At 40.0% G+C, this 24,446-nt stretch overlaps 4 protein-coding genes and 2 long non-coding RNA genes across 9 annotated transcripts; 5 read left to right on the top strand and 1 right to left on the bottom strand.

Annotated features, from left to right (window-relative positions):
- Positions 1 to 756: 756 nt before the first annotated feature.
- Positions 757 to 1,673, top strand: LOC5521817 (transmembrane emp24 domain-containing protein 7). The gene has a single exon (XM_001641550.3). The coding sequence runs from the start codon at positions 891 to 893 to the stop codon at positions 1,530 to 1,532; it is 642 nt and encodes a 213-aa protein (XP_001641600.2). The 5' UTR covers positions 757 to 890; the 3' UTR covers positions 1,533 to 1,673.
- Positions 1,674 to 1,821: 148 nt separating this feature from the next.
- Positions 1,822 to 5,879, top strand: LOC5521816 (39S ribosomal protein L43, mitochondrial). The gene is made up of 4 exons (XM_048723898.1): positions 1,822 to 2,073; positions 2,332 to 2,504; positions 2,658 to 2,764; positions 5,335 to 5,879. The coding sequence occupies exons 1-4, from the start codon at positions 2,053 to 2,055 to the stop codon at positions 5,556 to 5,558; spliced, it is 525 nt and encodes a 174-aa protein (XP_048579855.1). The 5' UTR covers positions 1,822 to 2,052; the 3' UTR covers positions 5,559 to 5,879.
- LOC116604521 lies at positions 5,816 to 9,782 on the bottom strand. The gene is made up of 3 exons (XR_004291091.1): positions 9,661 to 9,782; positions 6,490 to 6,560; positions 5,816 to 5,941 (listed from the first exon to the last, which is right to left on the bottom strand). It is a non-coding gene; the product is annotated as an uncharacterized LOC116604521 (long non-coding RNA).
- Positions 9,783 to 10,078: 296 nt separating this feature from the next.
- Positions 10,079 to 17,549, top strand: LOC5521725 (growth/differentiation factor 8). 3 transcript variants are annotated; one of them, XM_048723897.1, is made up of 3 exons: positions 10,079 to 10,512; positions 13,958 to 14,031; positions 16,999 to 17,549. In XM_048723897.1, the coding sequence occupies exons 1-3, from the start codon at positions 10,209 to 10,211 to the stop codon at positions 17,335 to 17,337; spliced, it is 717 nt and encodes a 238-aa protein (XP_048579854.1). In that variant the 5' UTR covers positions 10,079 to 10,208; the 3' UTR covers positions 17,338 to 17,549. The 3 variants fall into 3 exon arrangements, 2 of the variants coding, with proteins under 2 accessions (XP_048579854.1, XP_001641598.2); XM_001641548.3 differs by lacking the exons at positions 13,958 to 14,031; positions 16,999 to 17,549 and adding an exon at positions 11,071 to 13,109 and having other exon boundaries at positions 10,186 to 10,512; XR_004291073.2 differs by lacking the exons at positions 10,079 to 10,512; positions 13,958 to 14,031 and adding an exon at positions 15,323 to 16,042 and having other exon boundaries at positions 16,999 to 17,132.
- A 2,132-nt stretch (positions 17,550 to 19,681) lies between these two features.
- LOC5521815 (cAMP-dependent protein kinase type II regulatory subunit) lies at positions 19,682 to 21,600 on the top strand. The gene is made up of 2 exons (XM_001641547.3): positions 19,682 to 19,886; positions 20,306 to 21,600. The coding sequence occupies exons 1-2, from the start codon at positions 19,835 to 19,837 to the stop codon at positions 21,406 to 21,408; spliced, it is 1,155 nt and encodes a 384-aa protein (XP_001641597.2). The 5' UTR covers positions 19,682 to 19,834; the 3' UTR covers positions 21,409 to 21,600.
- A 1,391-nt stretch (positions 21,601 to 22,991) lies between these two features.
- On the top strand, positions 22,992 to 24,345 carry LOC116604462. 2 transcript variants are annotated; one of them, XR_004291066.2, is made up of 3 exons: positions 22,992 to 23,312; positions 23,444 to 23,534; positions 24,059 to 24,345. It is a non-coding gene; the product is annotated as an uncharacterized LOC116604462 (long non-coding RNA). The 2 variants fall into 2 exon arrangements; XR_007307112.1 differs by lacking the exon at positions 23,444 to 23,534.
- The last annotated feature ends 101 nt before the right edge of the window (positions 24,346 to 24,446 follow it).

Raw genomic sequence — 24,446 nt, 5'->3', positions numbered from 1 at the left:
AGAGTTAATGATAGAAAAGCTATCTACAATCAATAGGTTATTTCCGGAGACCTAATAGGGCGATAGGAGAATGGGATTATATGATTTCATTAGATGGCATTAGGAACTAAAGCCGCGCCCAAACTGCAAAGACGTGTGGTTGATCAATCACTGTATCTAACATGTCACCATGCCGCTTTTAAAGCATACTAAAAGTCCTTACGATCATCAACATAGGCCTAGACAGCGCTGGAAAACGCAAAAATACTTCCAGCATGGTTGAGGTCTCAAAATGGCGGTATTTCACCGGCAAACTTTCTTGAAAACTATCATATGTATAATGATATAATTTTCTGAAAACTTATTTTTGTCAGCTAGAAAACGCCATTTGTACACTATTGTTTTGACGTCACACTATGTGGTAATGCATACTCTAGCAAAGTCAAGAATTGTAGATTGAACTTTTTCGATTAAAGTTATAAAAAGCTGACTTCCACGACTGTTGTCTAGAAGGAGTCCCCCCTTTCTTTGCTTGGCAGGGGAGAAATAAGAACCTTTCAATCATTTTGCTCTATCTCTTTAGTTCACAGATATGTTAGAAAATTTGTTAGTAAATACCCGTAAATAAACCTGTTTTACCAGACTTAAAAAAAAAACTATTTCTTACATACGGAAATATACCCGAGACCTTTCTTCGACCGGAAATGGATTTCCGGAAGTGGTTTGTTACTGTTCACCTGTGCGCCACGTCGATTTCCTTTTGATATGCAAATCACATGGTCAAATTACAAACACTGCTGCTCTCAGTGTTGTATGAGTTTCGTTGCATGTTCAATTCTCAGGAAAGCTTGTTTTGCTTGAATTCGTTCATTACAAAACAGAGATCATTCCTTGAAAAGGAGGATTGAATCATGCTTCGTAGCCTGGACTCGGCAATATTTTTGGTGGCGTTTTCTTCCTTAATTTATTGTTCATTCGCACGTCATTTGCAATTCCATTTGAGTGGCTATGAGTGTTTCTACCAAGATATCCTCGAGAAAACCGAATGTTCCCTCGAATTTGCGCCCATAACGGGGAACGACCCGAAGGTAGACGTCACTCTAGAAGACCCAAGTGGCAATGTCATTTACAGAGTCGATAAAAAGGACTACGACCTCCACAAATTCACCACAACAATGAACGGAACATACCAAGTCTGCTTTAGCAATGTATACGACTTCACAATCGGTGAAAACTTGGTGTATTTCGATTTTATTGCTGGTGTCGAAGACGAATTTGGTACTATTGGAACTGCAGGCGAAACTGGACCCGCAAGTAAAGCCTTGACGCAGCTAGAGACTTCCCTGTCGACCATCCATGAAAACATGAACCTCATCGAACGCTATCAGAACTATTACAGACTAAGAGAAGCAAACGGACGTATAGCAGCCGAAAGCCTAAATAGCAAAGTTCAATGGTGGTCTATTGGGCAGTCAATAATCGTCGTTGCTGTTGGCATTTCTCAAGTTTTTATGCTTCGAAGATTTTTCACCGTATCAAAAGGAGAACTTTGAGTAATGTCGTGAGAACATATGTTGTTATATTCTAGTCGAAAAATATATAATCCAATGCTGATATCTCTGGTTGTATTTATTACATTATAACTAATTATTTTACTAAAAAAGAGGAACAAAATATCAGCAAAATAATAGAAACATCGTTCTCAGTGTGTTAGTGCACGACGACGCCACAATATGAAATGGTGGGTTTCAACCACAGCGATCCCATAAGATCAGTAGTGACAGCTGGGTGGTAGAGATACTGAACTTTAAAAGCACACTAGCATACACACATTGGCACCAGTCGGGCCAAGACTACCCTGCTAGGAGAGCTTTCTCCTGTTTGTTTCTATCAGTTCACTTATACGTGTCGAGAGTCTGTTCTTTCGTGGTCTTAACAAGAACGCTAAAGAACAGACTTCAACACGGATAAGTGAACTGATAGGAAACAAACAGGAGAAAGCTCTCCTAGCAGGGTAGGCCAAGACAGGACATTAAAACAGTCTATTACCCAAGTTCACTTGGAGATATTGAGATGCCAAGATTTTTTGCCCAGGTAGTGCCATATTTCTGTATTTTCTGTATTTTAGATAATGTCTCGTACAATTACTGTATATTTGGCGGCTAGAAGGGGTGGGGGGGAAGGGGCTTGCTAGTACATAGGGCTAGGTTACAGAGCAGAAATAAAAAGTCTGGAAGATTTGGAGGAATAAAACCATCCTCTTCTCGTCCGTGACCAACCTATTAGCTAAAAGATAAGACCACTTCTATAACCAGATGACGCTTGGCATAATCCCTGACTCTGTTATCCTAGCCAGTTAACCCGCGGGCTTCCTGTGCCCACAGTAGACTGGTCCGATCTTCTACCATTCATTTCAAAATGGCGGCTAGCAAGGTTTTTCCGAATGGTATAGGAAGATATGTTTGTCAGCTACAAAGACTCACGCTTAACTACTGTAGGGCTGGAGGAAGTAGCAGAGGAATAAGGTACCGATCGTTATTTTTTGTTTTGTTTTATGACGTGATGGTTCGAGGAACGTTCGAAAATAAAAAGATCTCAAAACAGCGCCATAGTTTCTTGCTACTATAGTTTTTCTTGCCATGTTTTCAGCAGTGTCATTTTGTGTTATTTTTTTGCAGAGAATATATCGACTCAGAAGTATTAAATTTTGCAAAGCAAAACCCAGAAGTTGCTTTCTATGTTAGAGAACGAAATGGAAAACACCCTAGAATCGTAGCAAAGTATTGTAAGTAAGCTTAAAAAGCCTGATTTCTGTTTTGAAAATGTTTTAGAATAGACGTGCCTAGAATTTGAAAGGACAGAAAAACTTTCATGGTATTCATCTGCAAAGTATTAAAAAAATCAATTGTTAGATATAAATTCTGTTATCAGAAAAAAAATATGTCTATGTTTGGGAAATTTATGTTCTTTCTAAAAACAGAAATATTGGGGGGATTTTTTTAACAGTCTCTCTATACTTGACAGGCATGAGCACACTGTAATCTTATGCAGAAGCAATTCCTTGAATTGTGCACCCAGTTCTGGGCATGAGCTCACACTATTTTTGCCCGAAAATTGTGTCCTTTATGTGTAGCATACATACATACTGTAGGTAAAATTACATGCTTTGCACAGAAATTGAAGAAAATAGCAAACATTTTTTTAGATTTTGCTCTCAAGCCGATCTAGGTGCCCTTTTTTATTTCAAAATATTGTTCATATCGACGTTCTACACAAGCTAGAAAACCGTCGAAAGATTTTCACCATAACCAGTTAGAGAAATTCCTTGGAAAATATTTGAGTATGGCCATTTGAGACCCCAACCTACAGTGGTAGCCACACTACAGTATTTATCAGTTAATGATATGATGCTGCACATTGAAAGAGTTAAATTGGCTACAATATATTTACTATGTACTATTAACAAGCCAGGTGAAATATTACCTTTTGAGATATATTTCACTATTTCTCAAAAGGTAATCATTCTTGAACTAGCAGGAAATAATTCTTGCACTCACAATCACTACAAAATAGCCTTGTTTGGACAAAGGTAGCCTGTATTTGGCCACACACAGCACAAAAAGAAGGTTGGGTATCCAAAACATTGGTACATTTTTTTTATTTTGAATTTTAACTCACTTATGATGGAAATCATGTGGAGAGCAGTGGAATAAGCTTTATGATTTTGTTAAAAGAGCAAAATGTATGAATTTTACCTATTCAAAATGAAGTGATCATAATTTGAAGCCATTGGCAAAGGCTGGCCACATCATAATACAGTAGTAATTTACTAGATAACACTAGAGTAATTATACAGTACACCTCACACAATCAGTCAATCAATCTAGAATAAGAGAGCACTGTAAATGGGACTTGCATATAAGACTTGCATCATCTTCGTCCATTGTAGTTAATGATGTCCAAGACACCACATTTATTGGGGGCCTGTATATTTCTAGAAATTTTTTAGCCAAATATCTGAAAATAGGGGGGCTGGGCCCCTCGGCAAACCCCAACATCCGCCAGCAAGGTCACAAGGTCATAGATTCCTTTGGGAAGTAGGTTTTTAACTGTGTTGGTCTTGATGTCAAAGCCTACACCAGACTCACACAATCCTCACTCCTCCTCCAGAGAAGGTGTTACCAAGCCTGTGAACCTTGTCTTTTTTTTACGCCACAAAGATACAGTGTCAAGTGCCATCTGCCTCTCAGTTCTATTAGCTTTTGCATTGTCCTCAAGGGCTCACTCATTTCATGAGCCGATGGTGATCAGTGTTTTGATTTCTTTCCATTTTGACCACACTTGTAGGATCCCTGCCTGCCACTGTGAGCAGGCTAGAGTGATGTGAAGCAGATTGTTTAAGGCATGATCTGCCATGTTTAAGAATTGACTAGGGGCGGTGCATCGATGTTAAAGGCCATTTGCTGTTAAAAAAATGGCCATGTATTTTGCATCACAAAGCGCTTGGTGTTTGGAGACCAGTCTGATAAGCTTATCTACAGCACCAGCCACTGAGGTCTTCCTTATTCCCTCACCCCACGAATACTGTAAAGGGGCATACATATATAATGGATTATGTTTGCAAAAGAGAAAAACAAAACATAGGTCCCAAGCTAACAGTTTTCATGCGAGTTCTAGTACTTTATTTCTTAACCCTAAAACACTGAGGCCACTGAGGTCCTCCTTATTCCCTCACCCCACGAATACTTTAAAGGGGCATACTTATATAATGGATTCTGTTTGCAAAAGAGAAAAAAAAAAAAAAACATAGGTCCCCAGCTAACAGTTTTAATGCGAGTTCTAGTACTTTATTTCTTAACTCTAAAACATGTTTTTTTGTTCAGCAACCTTGCTAAGAGATCCAGGTTTTACAGAATACATATTTTGTTTGCGGCCTGGAATTGCTGTGTAAAGGTATGCCGAGCCTTTGCGAATTGCTCCAAGTTAAGTTTTCTTAGTAAATCTTGATCACTTTCAAGTTCTAACCAAAGCTACCTGGTTATAAATTAATGTAAATCATTTTGTTATTTTTGCTAAATTATTAAACTCAAGGACATATATCGCGTATGATGACAAACGCGGTTATCAAGATTTACTAAGAAAACCTAACTTGGAGCGATTCGCAAAGGCTCGGCATACCTTTACACAGGACATCTAGTGTTTCTGCATACACCTTTCACTGTCAGGCATCTAGAAGACACTTCATATTTATCTCAAGGCCGGTACACTTAAAATTAAGCTGAAAATCGTTGATTATTTTTTGTTAGCCAGTACATTATCTTGCATTAGTTGATGATGAAATTTATTTCCCCTCAGTGAATGGAAATAGCAAGATCATTGATGTGAAGAATATGCAGCCATCTGAAATATCAGAGTGGACGAGAAGATTGCTTGGAGAGTCTGGAGCTAAGATTGAAAAAATAAGAAAATTCTGGCACACAGATAACCCCTCGATACAAGGAACATGGGACCCATTTCTCAATAAGCCTTCTTCGACACTATCGTTTGACTCCCTACAAGAGCAGAGCAAAAATGGTTGATGTGCTTTCGGCTGATTCGTTAACAGCAAATACGGGCCTTGGAATGCCTTACTCGACGCTGTGGTCATACTCGCATATGGGGATCTTGAATAAGTACTGCCCACGCACAATGTAGTATAGTACTCATTTGAAAGACTAAGTGCTTTGACTGTTTGACTGTGATAGCTAGATTTTGACTGACTTAGATATTGGGGCATTGAGGCGTAAGTACCACTGCGCTTAATCTGTAGCTTTGTAATTAACAGGTTTACTCTGACCACTGTTTGAGATATCAATTTAATGGTATGTTAGCTTGGTAGGCAATAAAAGAAGAGGGGCAGACCATTGTTATTGTAGGTATGACAAACGGTCCATCATTTTCAACACTTTTGCAATTTCGTAATCTGAAAAAGAAAAGAGTCGGTCTCAAAAAGAAAATTTTAAAATTTTCAAGAAATCTCGATCTCTGGATCTTCCTGAAGAGATCGATACCCAAAGCTTGATATTTTCCCAGATCCACTTCCCGACACCCTTATAGGAATTTTCCCCTGGAAGGGGTCAACAACTGCGTTTGAAATGGAGGTTTCACCCCCTATTAAGATCGACACCGAAAAACCCCGAAATGTGCCCCCTTGACTGGAAATAATGACATGACAAGAAATAATTTCACATTACTGTATTGCCGTGGCCATCACACTGCCCCCTGGTGATGTCCTGTTACGACAGTAGACAATAATAGTGCTAGCTAGCAATGCATTGCTCTCTTGTGAAAACCATGGCGAATTCCTGGTTTCGGTTGGTCAAGAAATACATGCTGCTCTTTCCCAGGGATACAAGACCCTTAGTTCCATCCAAATGTACGTGGGGTCTAAGAAGAAGCAAACTGGAATCCTATCTTAAAACAATCCTTTGAACGCGCCTGCAAGCGGTATCCCACAAAACTGTTATGTACCTCGTTTATGTATTGGGGTCCTGGAGATCAATAGCTTGCCGTTGCCACACGGTGGACCTTGATGACAACATCTGTTGGTGATAAGACAGGCGTCAATCACTCCACCCTTAACAGCCATTTATAGAGAAACTATAACGAAGTGCGATAGATCAATATAATGAGAGGTTAAAAACTCTTCTTTCGTGTGGCGTCACAAGTCTGAAAAGTTGGCATTGTAAATATTTAACATTGCTGAAGTGATCTATCTCCTGGTTCTGCTAAGCCCATATCATGAAACTAGTCAACTTTTGGCAACTGGACTATCTTTTCCATCAGAATTCAGTATAATCACGTAGTTTAAGGCGCACAAGGCTTGGCTACAAAACCCGAATATTTTTGTGATTTTTTTTTTGCGAGTTTAAAAAAAAAACTAAGTAGATATAAGTGAATTCGTGTTTAGAAACTATATTTGCTAATAGTGTTTCAAAGATCACATTCTTCCTATGAATACTTCCCATTGCTATCCTTCCAGCACTTTTTACTCGCCCCTGATATAAACTTCTCCGGAATTCGTCAGGATTTTAAACGCATTGTGATATTACTGCGTTTCCCTGCTGCTTTCTGTAGATTTTAGTATATGGCAAATTGTGGCCACTGATTTTAAGCAAACCTGGCGTGATGACAATATCTGTTCATAAGGCAGCTTAAAAACGCCAGAAAACAGGCGAAATGCGTCCATACGTTGACAGGTCAAATAAAGGAATGCGCGTTGGTTCGTGATGGCATTCCTTGAAACCATGATGGTGCTATGCTCATTAAGGCGTGGCTAGTCGCCAATCACTGGCCAAGGGTGTGGGCGCACCCTCAGTCAACAGGGCGTCGCCCTGGCACACAACCAAGTGGCCTTAAGAGCAAGGGGGCGTAGCTCATAATGGGCTTTGTACGGGTATATCGTTTATCCGATAAAGTTCTTATTGAAATAGAATAAAGGTTTGGGTGGTTGATCTCTTTAGTTATATTATATTGATACTAGTAATATTAGTAGAAAAAAAGCCATCACATTTAATATCTATGATGGTTGCTACTGTGGAAAACCGTATGGGACGTAAGTTCCTTATTTTTCGGAAAGCATCTAAGTTTCTCGTAAGCTGTTAAGGGGCCTTTAGATCCGCCCACGCAGAATCGTCAGAATCAGCTCTTACAGTTAAACTTTCTTACTGCGAATTAACACTGATTTTAGCATTCATATTGAGAATTTCATTTATAGAATGAATAGTTAATAATTTGGGGCGACCATTTAGCTAGCACGCTAGCGTGACCACTTCCCTAAGCCACTGGCATGACCCTTTTCCTAACAGACTGGCGTGACCACTTCCCCAACCCACCACTATCCTTAACCCACTGGCGTGACCATCCACTTCCCTAATCCACTGGCGTGACCACTATCCTATCCCACTGGCGTGACCACTTCCCCAACCCACCACTCTATCCTTAACCCACTGGCGTGACCACACTTCCTTTATCCACTGGCGTGACCACTTCCCTTACCCATCACTATCCTAACCCTGACCACTACCCTAACCAACTGAGGTGAGCACTACCTTAACCCTCTGGGGCGAGGCCAATTACATAATCTTGCGTGACCAATACTATAATCCACTACCGTGACAACTATAATGTCACACCAGTCTGACCGCAGCCTTTACCCGATAGGGCATGACCTATTATCTATCCTAGCGTGACCAGTACCCTATTCTGAGAAAAATGAATTGCATCTAGAAGTTTTATTTTTGTCAGTGCTTTAAACAATTGGATATCATGCAAGAGCAATTATCTTTTTCCAGATAATCTCCAGTCAAGCAGTTTTCTACCGGTTTTATCTAATCTTACCACAAATTGGTATGAGCGGCTGACCCTCCCGGCACCACCAATCTCCAACTATAAAGAGCTGTTAAAAGGTTGAGCCGCGGCGAGCTGAGGAAGGAAGCAATGACGGGGCGGTACGTGGCACGCGCAAGTCCTAATACCCATCTCAATACGAGTCGCACAAGAAATATGAAGTCTTTTAGGCATTCAATTCCTGGCACATCTCAATACGAGAACAAGTCGCACAGAAATAAATCAAATAGACGTCGTTTAGGTCTTTAGTCTCTAGCCCATCTCGATACAAGTAACACGGACTAAAAAACAAATCGGATGACTTTTAGGTCCTTGCAATTTTATTGTTAGCTGTGAATTGATGGTGGGAAACTTGTTGGGCATATTTTGCTTATATATTTGGTGCCCTGGTCTGATTTTGGTTTTCATTTGGTAATTACGAAATCTTTCAAAAAATATATTAAGCCAGGGTTTAAGTGAATTAAAGGCAGAAACGCCCCTTTCTGGGGCGGTAAATCAAAGAAAACATTTCCTCATAATTATTCGGGCACATATTGGAGTGTAAATTAACCATGCTGGTGCCAGGCCAGGAATCAACGTATGTGTTTAGGGCACGTTTGTAATATCACACACTTGAAGCCAGCCATCATCAAATGTTGACTCATGAAATCTATTAGGTAGAAAGAAAAATGTCCTTATCTACGCACGGTGAAGAGGATTAACCTTGCGTAAACAAGACTGAAGGCTGATCTAACACAATTGCCACATGCACCATTAGAATAAATAAACAATTACGCAGGCGAGCATCTTCAATATCCTGTAATGACAGCAAGACTGAAATAAATAAAAAAAAGCATGAAGAGCACAGCTACAATCTGCACTCGAATAAAAGCATTATCAGAAGTGCTAATCGAGCCATCGAGGGTGTGAATAGGTATTTAATCACTAGACTGTGTCGAATTGTAAACAGATCCCAGATCAGAGATTATAGCAGGACGTGTTTTCTCGCACTACGGATGTGATATTGCTAGTTTTGACCGGAGAAAAAGATAGCTGCGCAAAGAAACGTACTTGTCATTCAAAAAAATATTATAAAGGTCGACAATGCTTTGAGAGAAAAAAAAATCCTGCGGGTATTGGAGGTTGATAAGTACAATCAATTTGGAAAAATGCAATCATAGAATACTTGCAATTCCTACGAATTTATCGCGGGTCTTCTTGGGTCATAGCTCCCTTGAGATTGTCAATTAAGGTTGTCCCCGTTGACGAGTAATGTTTCAACTCCTTGCTGTTGAATCAATTTATCATACTTACCTAATCATTCATAAATTTTTTGTTCGAACGGTACGTCTGGGTACAAGTCTATTCACACAGACACAATACGTCCCACGCGTCTCACGAAACCTAATCGTTAGATGGGGCAGCTTTTAATATTTAACCGTCACTGATAGGCCTGCCAGTGCTGTTCACTCATCGCGTCAAACACGATGAAAACGGCCATCACAACAGTTTCACCGCGTTACTCCCGTTTCGCTCCAATAGTCTCCAAACATACTGGAGGAGGTGCGCCCACTCATATCTCAACTGTCACATCTCGACCAAGCCTAAGATCCCGCTTTTCAATGAACGTAAAAAATCCAAAAAATACAATAGAAATTTCAGGGCAGAGCTCAAACAATGGCACAGGCCAAATAGGGCAGATTCAATTTCAACCTTTTAGATCGTTTGGTCTATATCTACGATGCTGCGCCTTATGCTAACGCAGAGGGAAGTCTAGGCCGATTAAGAACATTCACAAGTGGCGTGAGGTGATATTTTTGTACTGCTAACGTTTTGTGTAGGTGGCCATTAACTGACTAGAGATGTTTCTTACACCTACGCTTTTCATCGCTTTTCTCGCGCTTTGTGAGTGCTCGAGATGTCCGCTCTGTGCCGATCCCATGGAGAATCTTAAACAGGATAGACTTCAAGCAATTCAACAACAGATTCTGGATAAACTTGGGCTTCCTTTTGCACCAAACTTGACGGATCCAAAGATCCCGAATATACCCCCACTTCTGCGTCTTCTAGAGACCAGCCGGAACGCCGAGCTAGCCGCAAGCCGGGTAAAACACGAAGACAACTACCATGCAAAAACCAAAACCATCATAATGTTCCCCGAAAAAGGTACAAGCACAATATTACTGGGAATTATCTAGAAGACTTTGTCATTTTATAGCCCTGCGGCGATTAACGTTCCATTCTTAACTATTCTATAACGTGCAATACTTAGACATCCTTAGACGAGAAATCAGCATGCATTAGGACAAGCGCATGTGTCTTGTAGATTGACTATATTAAGTCGCTTTAGGGATGGCATAATTATATGTTGTTTTTTACGCGAATACCGCATTTCTAATCGAAAGATTTTTGGTTAATAGTTGTGATTAGGTTTCCTATCTAGTGTGGATATGTCGCTTGAGTAAAAAAATTTTCTCCTTGTCAGGGTTACAAGGAGCTGATTACGTATGGTCGGTTGTATTAACTCGCGTCGATCATGCCATAAAGATTGTAATCTCGCTTAGAAGACGAAAGAATACGCTCCAAACAAACCAAAAAAATTTAACGTTCAGCGTATGGATGAATTTCTAAAATATCACTTAAATCGTAAAATGTATTGTGACATACTTATTGATGAACATAATCCAAGGGCTACGTCTGACCTTGGTTAGCCTTTCTCAACAGCTCCTACAATCATCAGGGAACATTCGGCAAAATGCTGCTTCTTCCAGTTTCGCGAAAAAGCCAGCAGACTCCGGATTTCCAAGGCCACTCTAGACGTCTTTGTGAAGCGAAACCCAAACGCATCGTCAACCAATCGAGACCCGCAAATCAAGTTATACAAACGAGTGTTCCCCGTAACTGAGGGAATACCAGAAAAAGAATTGGTAACTACCAAACCTATTCGTCCAGGGCAGAGTGGATGGTACCATTTCAAGGTGAAAAAACTACTGCGGGAATGGCGAAGAGAACCGCACAAGAATCTGGGTGTTGAGTTCGAGATAGAAGGTAATGATGGTTCATTGAGCTTGGTCACTGAAGGTAATGAAGCCAAAAAACCTTTCCTAGAAGTCTTCACACACGATACAGGCAACAAGAGGCGGGCAAAGAGAAGAGCCGGGCTCGATTGTGATCCCTATTCACACGAAAGACGCTGTTGTCGGTACGAATTGACGGTAGACTTCGAAAAATTTAGTTGGAACTGGATTATCGCTCCCAAACGTTTCAGGGCATATTATTGCACGGGGGAATGCCAGGAGATTATGCTACCCATGTATCCACATGCACATATGGTAAAGAAAAGCACCGGCAAAAGGCCTTGCTGTAGTCCGACTAAGATGTCTTCAATTTCCATGATTTACTTCGATTTCAATCAACAGATAATGTTCGAGGAGGTGCCAGCAATGGTAGCAGAGACATGTGGCTGCACATAGAGACATTTCATTACTCCGCTAGGTGTGTACAGGCCAAGCCAATAGATAGGTCAGCATTCGCATTCAAAAAATACAGGGCTTAGAATTGGGAATGAATACTTGCTCAAATTTACTAGGCAAAATAGAGGTAAATCCAGCGTTCACAAGGCTAGATATCTTTGAACTGGGAAGAATTCTTGAAATTCAAAAGGTTAAAAAGTTATTAGCCGAACTAGAAACTTAAAGCATTCATAAAAGCACATTAGTTTGGAACCAGACAAAACTTTTTGCCTAATTTGAGCATTTACAAGGTTGCATATTGCTTTTAACTAAACAAAGCTCCTTTTACTTTCTAGGACAATTCCGTGTTTATGCTGCGGATATTCGTTTTTTGTAGGCACAAAAATGTGCTACAAGGCATTTTGTAGATGGGCCTTTTTTCTTTTCTGTCGGTCTTAGGGTTATGAATTCATTCCATAGAAATACACAATTGTTCAACAAATGGTGGCTTCAAGCTAACAGGCTTCAATTCAGTAACAAAATTTGATGTATAAATTTAGAATTTTAGAAAGAGTTATTTCTGGCTCTTGTTATTTATTCAGAAGAGTGTAGATGCACTTTAAAAGCTTATGTCGTTTGGGAACATTTTATTTCCAACTAAAAGATTTTGTAATAGATATGAAAGATTTTGTAATAATGGATACGAAAAATTTCGTTATCGACTCGAAAATGCAAATGTAATAGGTTGTCTTACTTCAATGTGGCTTAAATGATGGACTCTTCAGGCCCGTAGCCAGGATTTTGAGCGGGGGGGGGGGGGGGGGTAGCGTTTAACCGTTTGGCGAACCATTCTCTCTTAGGCAGCTCGTCTTAACTCGCAGTGGTACTCAATTTTACTTCATCAGAGCGGACCATTCAGTCGAGTGGGGTAGTTTTTCCGAAACCCCCCCCCCCCCCCCCCTGGCTACGGGCGTGCTCTTATAAGGTTAAATTGAAGGATTTCTAATAAAGTAATACTACGGTCAAAACGAATGTATTTTCGAAGTGAATATGAGATGGAAAGGTTAAACGAGATTGGAGGAAGAAGATTTTAAAATATCTAGAACAGATTTGTTTGGTTGAACGAACCTAAAAAAATATCCTGACCTCAAAATTAAACAGTAGATTAATTATTTATTGAAACTCCCCTGCTGCTCCATCCCCCCAGAACTGTCGCTATTTTTAAGGCTGGTTTCATCGCTGTAATTCACAACACCTGATAAGTGATTGGCTCAATAAAATTTTTCTCCAGTATTTGGGGGAAAAGGCTCACTACTTGTCATAATTATGTGACACAAGCTCCTGGTAATGGGCTCCTGCGAACTGTTTCAGAGCAGCTTACTACTCGTAGCACGCAAAAGCATATTAAACAATCCGTTTTTCCCTAAATAATTGTATTTACAATTGCATTTGGCCTTTGAGAGCGTTTTGCTATTATCAGATTGTGTAGTTCCAGAAAATATACATACCTTCTTCCCCATGGAGGGGTTCGGAGGTACGACCCCCCACCCCTCTGGAATTTCCAACCCCCTGGAAAAAATAAATACAGAAACTGTTAAGAAAAAAGTGGATTTTAACCCCCTCCCCTCTGGAAACTCCAGGGCGTTTTTTAACCCCCCCCCCCCCCCACCCCTGGAATTTCCAATCCCCCATAGGGATGGGGGAATGGGGGGGGGGATATTTTCTAGAACTACACATGGTAATTTAGGGCCGTAGAAGAGAGTAGGGCACTGGGGACACTCGCCCCAAGCACCGGTTTTGAAACATTATAAGGAAAATGTTTCGAGGCCTGCTACAGGTATGTATACAGTTGTTTCACAGAAGGTTGTCGTCAAACCGGCTTTGCCACTACGCGACAAGCCCGCACGTAAGCATGGGTAAAAACTCTTGAAGTGCCTAGCTGCATATATTAGCCACCGCTAATGCGTCTAGTTATGCAGTGGCTAATATATGCAGTTAAGCGCTTCAGTGGTTTTTTACCCATGCTTACATGCGGGCTTGTCGCGTAGTCGCCGGTGTCGTAGTCGCCGACCGTAGAGCCGGTTGACGACAGCCTTTTGTAAAACGACAGAATATGGATATCAAACGTGGGTTGAATACATTTTCTACTCGTCTTGCAGGAAACAGTGCCAGCCGTTTGTGCGAGTTTCCTGTGATCGACGACTTTACGTCTCCGGAATTTCCACGGTCAGCGGTAAGCCACAGGAAACCTGGACACCATAAGCGGAGTGTAGCACTTCCCACCTTGCCCCCAAATCGAGACATTCTCGTCTCAGATATTCCTGTTATGTAATTCAACTACCGGGCTGCGTGCCCTCTTATTGGTTGGCTCGCTCTCAAGCGATGAAACAATGTAAAAAAAAGTGTCGAAGTCGCATACTCCAGTCAAGAAGGTGTCGCATGTGTAGATGAGTCGATGTCATTAAGAAGGATCATCGCTTACTCTAGCACCCTTTTGCCCTAAACAGCACGTCCTGGCTTTCAAACATCTTTTTTTTTTAAATTCGACTTGCTACGACGATCACATTCTTGTAAGTGAGTGGAGGCTCTAAAATTTTATTTTATTTTATTGACTTCGCCACAAGTGGCAGGGTTACTGCACCAGCATAACCATTTACTGCGGGCTCTTTAAAAAAACAAACATTATGATTATAGTAATATGAAAATAGGGAATATAAAAAAGACTATTTACAACAAGATACAAGACTAGCGAGACTACGACAGGAATTACAGAAAGACAGACGGTTTTGTAAGTACGCGGATCTTTTGGATTTAGGGCGGAAAAGTAATATTCTAGTATGGCAGGTTTGAACGAGCTTACAGAGGTGAAGGTTATCAGATTTAATTCACTGAAGAGACAGTTCCATATCCTAGTTTTGCGGAAAAATAAAGATTTCTGATACGTCGTAGTTTTACACTTAAATTCGATATACTTGTTAGACTTTGTTATGGTCACAGTGTAACCGAATGGTTCAAGGGCAGCCTTGATCGTCTGAATATCGCAGGTTTTTGCATATAGACCCTGGGTCAAGTTTACCATGTGATAGATTCCTCATATCACATACTATATTATCCGTAGTAACCCTGAGTACCCCCTCCCCCCTCAGTCGTTGTCTGCGCGTCTTCTCAGTGTGCGTAGGCTTGCCTCACGATAAATGTGACCCCAATCTTTCTATCAAATTTCTACTCAAGAACCCATTCAAACTGAGACTAGCTCTTCTCTGTTTCAAGTAGGATAGGTTTGGCAAGGGAGAGACGGTCGTGCGACATAGGTGGCCTTAGATTTACAATGATTGAACGCTATATGGTAAAGTCTGCACTGGACATTGTCTTTCGTTTTGAGACTAAGTGGCTTTTACTCTTTGAGACTAAGAGGCGATTGTAAGTCTGGCGGCGAGCGGGTATTGGAATGCTCTGTGTCTTAACTCGACCAATTCTCCCCTTTCGCTTTCGAAGACTGTGACTCGCTACTTTCCCCCCTAATAGGGGCGGGCTTATTTCAGTCTGAGGTTTTGTTGCGCCTCTAGAATCAAACTCTCCTAAATGGTCCCCTCATATTCCAAAGTGTTCGCAGTATCAGTTCTTAAGGCTCGCATGCCCTTTGCGCACATTTTTTAGCCGTGTTAGCCGTGAGATACTCGTTTGCCCCTTTTTTGCTTGAGTCTTTTTCTCGTTTAGGGATGGTGTTATTAAATAAATTTTTCTATAAATATGTAAATGGTGCAAGATCAACTCATCGCCGTCCTAGACACATCGCAAAAGTTCACACTTCAGAACCTTTTATCCTTTAATTCCCATGAGGCCTGGTCCAATATATGAATGTATACTGGTATATGTGTAAACAAAAAAAAAAAAAAAAAGAAATACAACAAGACCTCAAACAATCAGAAATCCTAAGTGCAACTAGACGATATTAGTGTCAGAAGCAAACACGGGTAAGCGCACGGAAAATACATTTGTGATCAAGCAGACCGTCAAAATAATTTGTCCAGAGAGTTACCACAGAGAAATGCAGACAGTATATTTATGGTACTCATCAATAAATCACGATCATGTGATTCTGTTTCTTATAATCACCTGTCCATTCCAATGGCGTTCCCATGGTAATGGTCTGTCGACTTTCAGCAGATAGTGGAAAAATAGGACCTTGAAAGACCGTTCAAGAGAGTGCGAAAAGAAAAACTCCTAGTTACGTTCGTTTCAAGGTATGAACCACACAGACTATTTACTCACGATAGGTCTATGGTTAGGTCTATGGTAAGAGGCGGTGTAACGACAGCCTGATGTCAGCTAAGAAAATAATCATTTATCGATACTTTTAACTTGTGTGCGTTGTTCTAGTAAAATGATAAAACACTTTTGACTGTTTTGTTCGGCCACCATTTAATGAATTGTGCTTTGATATTCCGCTACTCATATTTGATTGATGTTCAAGCTACTTTATTTACATTTTGACTATTTCTTGTACGTTACGTAAAAAATAACTTTCCCGGTAGACGATGATTTAAAAAATATAAATAAAGCAATGGAAAAACAAATGTAGAGAAGGTCTTGTCATAGCCTATTCAAAAGTTATAAACACATTTTACAATTTAGATTCGCATTTCTGTGTAGTTTTTAATGTTGACTTTCTGAAATCAATTTATCAGGCTTCACTTATTTCAATTTCAAAATGTACTTAATTGAATATAAATATGTTTTACCATTATGTCATAAGCCGATATGACAAAAAATTTACTAAGTTCAGTATAACAAGTATATAAGATTTCTAAAGGCTATAGCGAGTTAAAACGAGTTCATGTATTCAAGTCGATCATGATAAAGTGTATTGAAGGCGGTATTAGATTGGTTACATAAATAAATAAAAACAGAAAGAAGTACATAGCAAACTATGAGGCTGAATAAAGAAGCCCAGGAAGATGAAGACGGTGGATTGAAGACAGTAGACTTGAGACATTACACAATAAACTGACGACATTAGACTTGAGACATTCTTGGACAATAAATTGACGACATTATACCCTTGAGACATACTTAGACAATAAATTGACGACATAAGACAGTAGACTTATTTTAGACATTATTTCTTTAGTGACATTAGACTCCACTAGATTCTCCATTCCTTTTGCTTATGCTTCTCTCATCTGTTTAATCCTCACAGTTTAGTTTCCCAATGGCCGGTGAAACTGTGGGCAAAGGTCGGTCCATATTTTCAGGTCCGTCAAATGTGAAACTATTCCATTACTATAGCCTCAAGGATCCCTCATATCTCGGAGAAGCCAGGCGCTTTTCGCCGGAGAGAACTAGTGACGTCACACATCTATTGCGCATGTCTCCTAGGACGTCTTTCCCTACCGGCCGAGGAACCTGGGTCGGGTCAGTTGGCTGGAATGTATGGTCGTACAATGACTGGAGGCTGCTGAAAAGTGGTCAGCAAATCAAGATGGGGCCTTTTCGAGACGCGCTGGAGATAAAGATGGTCAACAAAGGTGTCTACTAACAAACTAAGTATTTTTCTCGCATTAAAAAAAGCCATTCAAGATTTGAATTATCTTGGTCCAATGTAAAACGCCAAATTTCCAATGACATAATTAAAAACTCGAGAGGGAGAAGTGACAGTTTTTACATTTATTCATGTTCCTTTTGTATATTTTAAAGAAAATACTGTGAAAAGAATGTGGTTATTAAAATTATGACATGTCTTGTTTTTAACGCGTCTTGTCGTCATCATTGTGTGGATGGATGTCATAGGTTCAAAAGCATCCTACTTACTTACAGCCTATTAGGCGTATATAAATGCGTAGCCTAGTTGTCTGAATTCTCTGCAGAAAAAAATAAATAGAGACTTTGGAAAAACTTGTAGCCCTTAGTGATAATACGGTTCAGATAAATATGGCACATATAACTTACCCCCCTTTGAAAAATACCTTGTATCATCCGTATCTATCTCATTTCCATTTTGAGCCTCAGATAAGGAGCTTTTACCTCTAGCAAATCTTGCCATGTTAGGATAAAAGACATGATCTATAGCCTCATTCCAAGTAAACGCCCTTCTACTCTCGAGAGGGAACAGACGAACCCTGGTCTTCCCAGCCTCTGTAGACTCCAGCCCCTCCCCCTCAACTTTTGTTTGTTTGCTCGTTTTAGATTTTATCTTTTTATTCTCCATGTTCATTCGGTAAGAGTCTGTCGGCCCGGGGGCTATAGGATAATTTGACTCCGAAATAAAGTCTAATGTCTTGTTAGTGTTGAATAAGCACGTATCCCTATTTTGACTGGATGTATTTGCCTTGGTTTCGCTCATGCAGCGAGCTCTGTCCCTACGCGCTTGCGACCTTTCAAAAGAAGCGCTGTGTAACCGCCGCATCCTGGTAAAAGAGTAACTCGACCACCCGTTTGAAAGGTCGCAAGCGCGCAGGGACAGAGCTCGCAGCATGAGCGAAAACAAGGCAAATACATCCAGTCAAAGTAGGGATACGTGCTTACTCAACACTAACAAGACATTAGACTTTATTTCGGAGTCAAATTATCCTAAAGCCCGTGGTCGGCCACCATCTTGTTATCCTAGCAAAACTCCAAGTGCAATAGAGCATTTCCATCGGCTGATTGGCGGAAGCAAAATGAAGTATAAAGCGTTTTTTGTGTGTGGCTATTTCACGATTTCATTACATCATCAGTCTTTTTAAAATGTGGCTACACTAGAGACTGTTTGGAAATTATTTTCTGTGTTGATTAAGTTAATAAGTTGTATATAGAAAATTGGTCAAATAATTAACATAAGTGCCTTCTATCATCAATGCTGCATTCTGATTGGCTGATCTATGATAGTACGCTAAACATTACAGCCTATATGTGTCGGATTTGAATAAGAAAAAATATCAAAAGACCAGAACAGCTAAGGTTTTTGGCTATACGAATTGATTAGCTAGTGTGATTGGCCATTCAGGCTCGAGGATAAATTGTGAATCACCTTTTTTTTTATAAGAACGTCCAGCCTGAGATCTCACCAATTTTTAAGCTAATATGCACCTCAGATAGCGGCCTAGGCTCAGATAGCAGCAAAATATTGCTTTGTTTGTCTGATGCGTTCAAAAATCGAAATGTGTTCATAGTAACAACCTTTTATGGTTTAATTTAAGAATATTATTGCTATATTGATCATTTGTGTTATTCTGTTCCTGATAATTTATTGGGTATTATATCTTTTATATTCACTTAAATATAAGAACATCGTTAAGAACGTTTTTAGTCTTCATTAGGTTTATAATGCATTTTGTCAATTCGCATCACGGGACTAATGCTATGTGGATATGATCCGGCTACATTCAACACACAAAAGTGTTAATTATACTTTCTATATCAAGATCATTTTATATGTATGGTTCTCTCGATATTAACCTGATGGCGATAAAGAAATACCTAACAAGCATTTAAAGTTGTCGAATATTTGGACTAGAATGACACTGTTTATTTCAATAGATTGCACATTATCTTTTTTTAAAGAATTTTAATGCGAAGTGAATACACTATTTTTTATAAGAATGTCTAATTTTCAGTTGAGCCTGGGCCGTTCTTATTTTTTAAGAATTTTAAATTATAAAAAAGAACTGCACCCACTCAGCATGAAATATACGAAACATTACCTGACAACAAAAAAAGACCACTTAACGACGCATCTTAATCTTTTCCTTTGAAAATATATCAAGAGGGATTCTATCTCATTTCCTCTCGACCCTCAAAAGAACAGGGCGAATCGCACATAGTGAATTAGCTTTCGTCCTCATTAATGCGTTTTATAATACCTCTCCTTAGATATAGAAAAGATTGGCTTATGAATTGCTCTATCCTAAGTATCTTGTGCGTCAGTAGGAAATATGACGTGATGTGAATTCTTCTGACATTTTCTTTTGCCGCAATAAAAAACTCGCGGCAAAGTGCTTAATGGCCCGTGCCTCATCAAAACAACTCGAGATCATGAGCGGTCGATATGATCACCAATGAAAAGTGACAGTTTTTCAGCCGAAAGTGCAATTCGGAAAGTAAGGTTTCGTGAGTATCCTTGGCGACCTGCTGTCGCGTGTATAACTTTTTTATAAATGTCATTAATGTTGTATTTTACACAACCATGGGCCTTGGAGTTAAACATCACATAATGTGCGTGGTGTATGTTTGAATTACTGTCCATATGATGCGTGTGGCAAAAACCCTAATCAAACGAGCTTATAGTATCGAATACACGCCAAAGGATCAAATACACACTAAAGAAAGAGGATTTATTTTCCTTCCTGTGCTGAATTTCCGCGGGAAGTTTAGTGCGCATGTCAATTCATCCATCTAAGCTGAGAAAAAAGTGCAAATTCTTTGAAGACAAAATTCGACTCTATAAATCAATATAAGTATGATAGTGACAAGAACTTCACAGGAGTTGCATAAATTGCTTCAATCGTTTATCCTTGATGTGTTCACAGAACAACCTGACGATCTTGTTGACTTCGCAGCTTCTTACTTCAGCAAATTGAACACGTCTCGAAAACCCATTCATTCAAGTTCTACACCATCAACACAAGAAGAGGACGATTTCTACTGCAGTGAAAGTCTGTCGCTACCATCTGATCGCTTCAAACGACCCTCATATCAACAGAACCACCGACTTTACCTCCGTAGAGACTCGGTTGCTGGTGAGGTCTACGAACCTGTCAACTCAAACTGTGTCTCAGCGCAGCGATTCTATCCTAAATCTGAAGACGCGCGCAAAAGACTAGAAAATGTCATAGGAAATATCTTCATTTTCAAGTCTTGCGGAAAAGATCAGATAAATATGATGTTGGACGCGATGTACGAGCGAGTTGTCTATCAAGAGGAGACAATTATCCGGCAGGGGGACGCGGGGGATAATTTCTACATCATCGATGAAGGCGAATTCGAGGTTTTGTTTGAGACCAATGGTGCGCAAGAAAAATTAGGAAGGCTGAAAGGTCCAGGGAGTTTTGGGGAGTTGGCTCTGATGTACAACTGTCCACGTTCTGCGACTATCAGAGCGTGCACACCAGGGGTATTATGGGTATTGGATCGTAAGAGCTTTAGACGTATTTTGGTGGATACTACAGAGCGTAAGCGACGACATTATGAGACTTTACTTGAACGCATTCCAGTCCTGTCGCAGCTAACGGCCTACGAGCGCACAAGTTTAGCGGACGCGTTGACAACAAGTGTATACCGGGATGAAGAGTGCATCATTCGCCAAGATGACCCAGCCGACTGTCTTTACTTTATTGAATCCGGGATAGTTGAAATATCGATCCGGGACTCTAAAGACCGCAGTAAAGTCAAGGTGATATCCACAGCAGGGCCTGGGGAGTACTTTGGTGAGCTCGCACTGGTCAATAAAACAAAGCGGGGGGCCTCGGTTCACGCTAAGGGCGGACAAGTCACGTGTGCCGTGCTGGAGGTGAACGCGTTCGAGAGACTATTGGGGCCGTGCAAGGGCCTAATGCAGAGGAACATGAAAACATATGAAGAGGAGAGAAAGTGTCTGGGGATACGGGAAATGCCCCCGAAACCAGGAAATTGATGCGGGTTAAAAGCGAAGGCACATGTTTTATGAATAGTGAATAAAGGGTGCAAGAAGAAAAGAGTTGAGGTGATAAAATCTGCGTTTGATGCGAACCTAGAATTTAAGGAACTTGTAAGGCTAGAATTATGAAGGTTGTGTATGAAAACATAGGCATAAAGATATGCAGAATAAACATCTTCAAAGGAGGTATTTACAGATTTCCGCATAGAACATTTCCGCCGTCCTTTTTTCGTGATTGAAGCTCTCTTACACCATCATTATGATTATCACCCTCGCGCGAGAATGATAACCACATCCCTTTATTTTTAACCCCAATTCTGTTTTTCCTGCGTGTTTAACCTCAATTGTGTTTTTCCTGCGTGTTTAACCCCAATTCTGTTTTCCCTGCGTATTTAACCCCAATTCTGTTTTTTTCCTGGCCTGAAATGAACCAAACCCTCAAACACAGTGGAAAAGGGACGGCCATTCGAGGATGTGATTGAAATTTAAAGCGGATAGCCTGTTAAACACCGCAGATTTTAACAGCGGAGCCAGCGCGGAGCTCCATAGGTATAGAAATATGGTATAGCTATGCGACTTGGTTTTGGTGGTCATCGCGCGGGTACCCTGTGTGTCACAATCCATCCATCCATCCATCCATCCATCCATCCATCCATCCATCCATCCATCCATCCATCCATCCATCCATCCATCCATCCATCCATCCATCCATCCATCCATCCATCCATCCATCCATCCATCCATCCATCCATCCATCCATCCATCCATCCATCCATCCATCCATCCATCCATCCATCCATCCATCCATCCATCCATCCATCCATCCATCCATCCATCCATCCATCCATCCATCCATCCATCCATCCATCCATCCATCCATCCATCCATCCATCCATCCATCCATCCATCCATCCATCCATCCATCCATCCATCCATCCATCCATCCATCCATCCATCCATCCATCCATCCATCCATCCATCCATCCATCCATCCATCCATCCATCCATCCATCCATCCATCCATCCATCCATCCATCCATCCATCCATCCATCCATCCATCCATCCATCCATCCATCCATCCATCCATCCATCCATCCATCCATCCATCCATCCATCCATCCATCCAAACTCCCAGTCCCCACTCGATCTTACGCTGTTGTGTGTTTTTTACCTCCTCGCTTTGTGTTGCAAAGTTCGTATGTTCACAGAAGAAAGGCAGCTTGAAAATAGTATTTAATGAGAAAATAAGCGGAATCAAATAGGCTAAAGTTTTTGAGGAAACATTTGTCTGAAGTACGAGCCGATGGAAATTCCCGCCCGTGGCAGCAGCAGCAGCTAAAAAGAGGACTAAGAGGAGAGGCTCTACACTACCATTTCTATATTCATTCACGTCTATATCTATGTAAGGAGATCCTGAGAGGAAAAGGCCTTGGATTGATGTCTGTTTTCAGCTATAAAAATCATTCACTTGTGTTGACGAGTTCCTTGCTAGCAGAAAGATCACGGTTTACAACAAAAAGCGAAAACAACCACTAGGCGACAAGCATAAAGCGACAAAAAAAACACTGCCAAGGTGAGTTTTTGACGATGATTTGCATTTTGAATATGACATTTCTTTTTCATTTATTGTTGTGCTTTTATAATGCTCGTTTGTTCGCTTTTTTCCCAAAACCAATCGCTCAGACTAAAACACCGTACCAGCTTTAGTATGACGTCAAGACGACATATCAATGTCATCTATCCTTGTTTTGATTGGCTAAAATACCATCTACTTGAATTCCGATTGGTTAATAATTTTGGCACTTGAATGACTTTTATTCAACTGACAATCGCCATGAAGATGTTAAATTCGTAAATACTTACTTTCAAGTTCTATAAATTCAGGCGTATATTCCTCACGGTAAGTAAGAATTTAACGACAGAAATACGTTGTAGTCTAGCTACTGTATCAATGACACTTAGCTTGTTCGATTTATACATATGTTTTTAGAGTACAGATGTTTACAAGCTTTCATTTTTCCCCAATTCCAGATTGGACCAGCCTTCCGGCACACACCGCTAGTGCCAGTTCATTACTTTCAAGACCTTAGTTTCGGAATAGAGCTGTATAAATTATTATGATGTACTGATTTAGTCTTATTTATTTATGTATATTAATTTATCTTGGTATAATGCAACTCAGCTTACAGTAACCGAGCATTAAAAATAAGAATTTGTGGTCTAACAAGCAATTTGAGCATAACAACATCCTTTGATATTCTTCGTTCTCTCTTTACTTTATTGACAGCGTTGAGATATTTAATCAAGGCTGACAAATATAATCCTGTCACATATTGCTAAAGAAGACCTTTCTTGTCTTTATATCCTGTGTATTTAGTCTTTTTGAAGATACAGCAACTATTTCAACATTATCATAAATACTTTACAGTTACAAGATAATTTTTTCATCGAAAATAAAAACCAAAAATGCAACCTATATATTTTTTTGCTCAAGCTTGTATTGTCTGCATCTTGCATACTATATAATGTGTTTATTTATTTTTATTCAAATAGTTATGGAAAATTAGTAAGGTTATATGGGATGATAAAAATATTAATTTGAAAGAAAAAGAAATACCCAAGTTTATTGTTTTCACTTTTATTTAGGTTAAACCAACCAAGGACTACCTGAGGGTCATGCTTGATGCTAAAGGCTGGAAGACATAAGAATAGGCAAATGTAGCTGGCTTTCTTACTTTGATACAGCAGTATAAGTGTAATAGGGTTTTTAGAGCAAGATACTTTGTGTCAATGATACTGTAAATCTGTAAAACATTTTTTATCAACCTGAAGACAATAAGGAAAGGGGAAATGATAGGTGCTCAATCAAGTTGTTGCAATACTGTTAAAGTTTTTTTATCAAAAATATAGTCCCAGTTTCTTTTTTCTCTCTCTATTGACTATTTTTATATGCAATTGATAATTATTTGCTGTTCCCCTCTGCACCCTGAATAAATTAAAATAGGTTAGGTTTGAAATTAGACATTTTCATTTA

This window comes from Nematostella vectensis, chromosome 2 (genome assembly GCF_932526225.1).
Source record: "Nematostella vectensis chromosome 2, jaNemVect1.1, whole genome shotgun sequence".
NCBI classification, from domain to species: domain Eukaryota; kingdom Metazoa; phylum Cnidaria; class Anthozoa; order Actiniaria; family Edwardsiidae; genus Nematostella; species Nematostella vectensis.
The sequence above is the reverse complement of the archived record's forward strand: the minus strand, read 5'-3'. Positions and strand labels throughout refer to the sequence as shown.